Source organism: Charadrius vociferus, unplaced genomic scaffold, assembly GCF_000708025.1.
Source record: "Charadrius vociferus isolate BGI_N301 unplaced genomic scaffold, ASM70802v2 scaffold192, whole genome shotgun sequence".
NCBI lineage: Eukaryota > Metazoa > Chordata > Aves > Charadriiformes > Charadriidae > Charadrius > Charadrius vociferus.
In genome coordinates, this window is record NW_009647437.1 from 1,381,222 (window position 1) to 1,384,114 (window position 2,893).

General features: G+C 35.4%; 1 protein-coding gene across 1 annotated transcript in view; it reads right to left on the reverse strand.

Moving 5' to 3' along the window:
- Nucleotides 1–2,893, reverse strand: part of LRPPRC (leucine-rich pentatricopeptide repeat containing) — an 82,033-nt gene that overhangs the window by 48,153 nt on the left and 30,987 nt on the right. Inside the window, exon 22 of the mRNA XM_009880657.1 lies at nucleotides 2,641–2,845. Coding sequence (XP_009878959.1) covers nucleotides 2,641–2,845 — 205 coding nt within the window. The remainder of the gene's footprint in view (nucleotides 1–2,640; nucleotides 2,846–2,893) is intronic.

The following is a 2,893-nucleotide window of genomic DNA, read 5'->3' on the forward strand; positions in this document are numbered from 1 at the left end:
AACCAGTTTGAAACTAAGACATGTTTTAAGAAAAAGTACAAGCTCTTCACATCCTTGCAGCTTTTAGAAAGGAAGATTTTTGTTATACTGTCCAAGGCAGGTTTATTCCCTTGGATGACAGACCAAGATTCCATATGTGGACTGTCTCAATTTTTAATGTGATTTCACCCTCTTGAGAAACTGTTCAGAGTCATAAATAAAAATCACACAATTGATACTGTGATTCTGTGAAAAGCAGGGGGGTAGTTCCCCCTAAATTTACTCAGGGTAAAAAGACCCTAAGATAATACGAGTTCTCTACCTAGTTACTTTAGTTAAATAGTTCTCAAAATATTAAAGGCAAAACGTACATTCTGCTAGAGTATTAGATTTTGCTAGCTTTTGTCAAGTTACACTGTTCATCATCAACCACTTTTTTCTCTTCCATGCTCTGCTGTAAATTGTCACTTTTAACACGCACTAGGACTTAAGAATTTCACAATATTCAGGACTGGCTTCAGAGAAAAGGTGTAGATGAAAACATTTTACACCTACAATTGTTGAAATCTTCAAAAGCAAATCACAGATTCCTTTACAAGCAATTAAAAAGTTTGAAATAAATTAAGAACACAAAACACTAGCACAACCGCTGCTGTGGAACGTTAAGAAACATCCCAGAGCTAATTTCAGAGGCATGCTGACGACCTGCAGCTAAATGACAGCACTTCAGCATGATACTTGAGTTGTAGCATGGTAAATAGCAAGCCCTACTGCTGCAAGAAATTACTAATGCTTATTTCAGTCAGTCATAACTTGCAAAAACTCTTATCCTCCCCAAAAAAAAACCAAAAAAAACCCCCAAAAATCAGTGAAATTCAGTTATTCCTCCCAAGCAAATTATGTGGAAAAGCTTTCCTCTTAGTTCTGTCTGACTGGAGAGGAAGACAGTCTCTCTACCCATAAAGTGGCAAAAAACCACAGGAAATGAGTTTACTTTGTATTGTATTTATATATATATAATGAAACGTATTAGGAGTTATACAGATGAGTACCAATTACTTGTACTCATACAGTTCCACAGCATGGAACTACTTTCTCCTTTAAAAATCTAGTCTCAAGAGTCCCTTAATTAAAAAAAAAAAAACTTTTTAGAAAGTTTTACCAAACAGTTATAATCCAAAAGAATGTGGAATCAAACTAAAATAACACTCTTTACTCTCCCCGTTTGCACCCACACATGTTCACATCTTTATTTACATCATCATATACTACTTCTGAAGTGAAAAGAACCCAAGCAGCACCATGTACAGCTTGCATGTCAACGTGCATAAAGCAATCATGTAAAATGCAACTGCTCTTACTGCACACTGCAAAGCATATCAGATACTTTTCCGACACATTGGTTACATATGATTGCAGTTAAATTACTTTCATAAACATCTGCTTTGTCTTGTGATGTAACCAAGGCAGTGTTGCGACTGAAAAAACGTACGCCATATTCTTATCTGTTGACCACTACACTAAAATACTGTTTAGAAGAGAATGTACATGCATCTACCAAGAGTTACATCTTTTTGACAAGAATTTTGAATACAGAAAATGTTATACAGACCTTGCATACTCAGAATACTTAAAAGAACTAAAAAACTCTACATGGTAACAAAAACATTAATATGTATCTTTGAGGCTGACTATGACACAATACTATGAGAAATTAACTTATTTTATAGGTACTATATTTAACCCAAGAACATTTTATATAGATGAACCAAAGTGCAAGAAATTGATCAATCACTCTAGCTGCAAGAGATTAAAATCCAATAACTACATAAATGACATAAGAAAAAAAAAATAAAAGGATTGTGCATATGGTAAAGGAAGTGAAAATGGACTCTTGGCTCAATTTTAGCAGGAAATTGTTCTATAGTTCATACGTACATTCACTCAAATATCCTACACGTCATAATGAAAATTTATGCAAAGGAACATGACACATGGAATTACAGATACTTCCTGCCAGAATGAATGTATGAACTTCCTTTTCTCTATCAAATGGTATTAAAAGTATCTGGGGTGGGGGTGGGGGAATCACAATAGACAAATCAGACAGTGCTTTCTTTGAATTTTAAATTCAGCAACATAGTAGTCAATTGGCAGTAACATCAAATTATTTGAATTACGTGAATTAAAAATATTTCAGTGTTCAACAACCGCCCTTCAACTCACCTGAGATGTACTGGATGGCACAGCAAAATAATGCTGTTTTGATGGGAAAACACATACTATTTCACCACAAGAGCTGAAAATATACCTATCACATTCTGAATAGCTATCTTGTCAAACAGACTTTAGAACCAAGTAATTCATAAGCATATTCCAATATACAGCCACTTCATCTCTGATGTGTCCATAAAACACAGCTGTTGTTCCCAGAGACCACGGCGTGATGTATAACTGATGAAAACAGACTTCTCTAACTTTAGAAACCATATTTGTTTATTACTATTCCTAGATCATTCAGGCATTATAAGTGCGTGCACTTATGTGCGCATGAGCACTTTCAAACATGAATATGCAGCTGTGTATAGCATACACAGGTCATATAACACAAATAAATATCATACCATAATCTCTTTCATCTGAAGCCCAAACATAGCTTACTTTTCAAGGTGAACTGTAATCAGAGGGGAATGAAGGACAGCGGTTTCTGCCAACCCCAGGTTCACAATGGCCTCATGTAATCGATTCACTGTTTCAACTTCACCTCGCATGGCAGCGGCATTAAGAATGCGGAGAAAAGATGCAACTGTTCTGTCGGAGATAGGAACATCCTTCTCTTTCATCTCCGTTAGAATGTTAATAGCATCTACAATGAAACAACACAAAAGACCCTTAGGTAATTTCATGTAGGGAA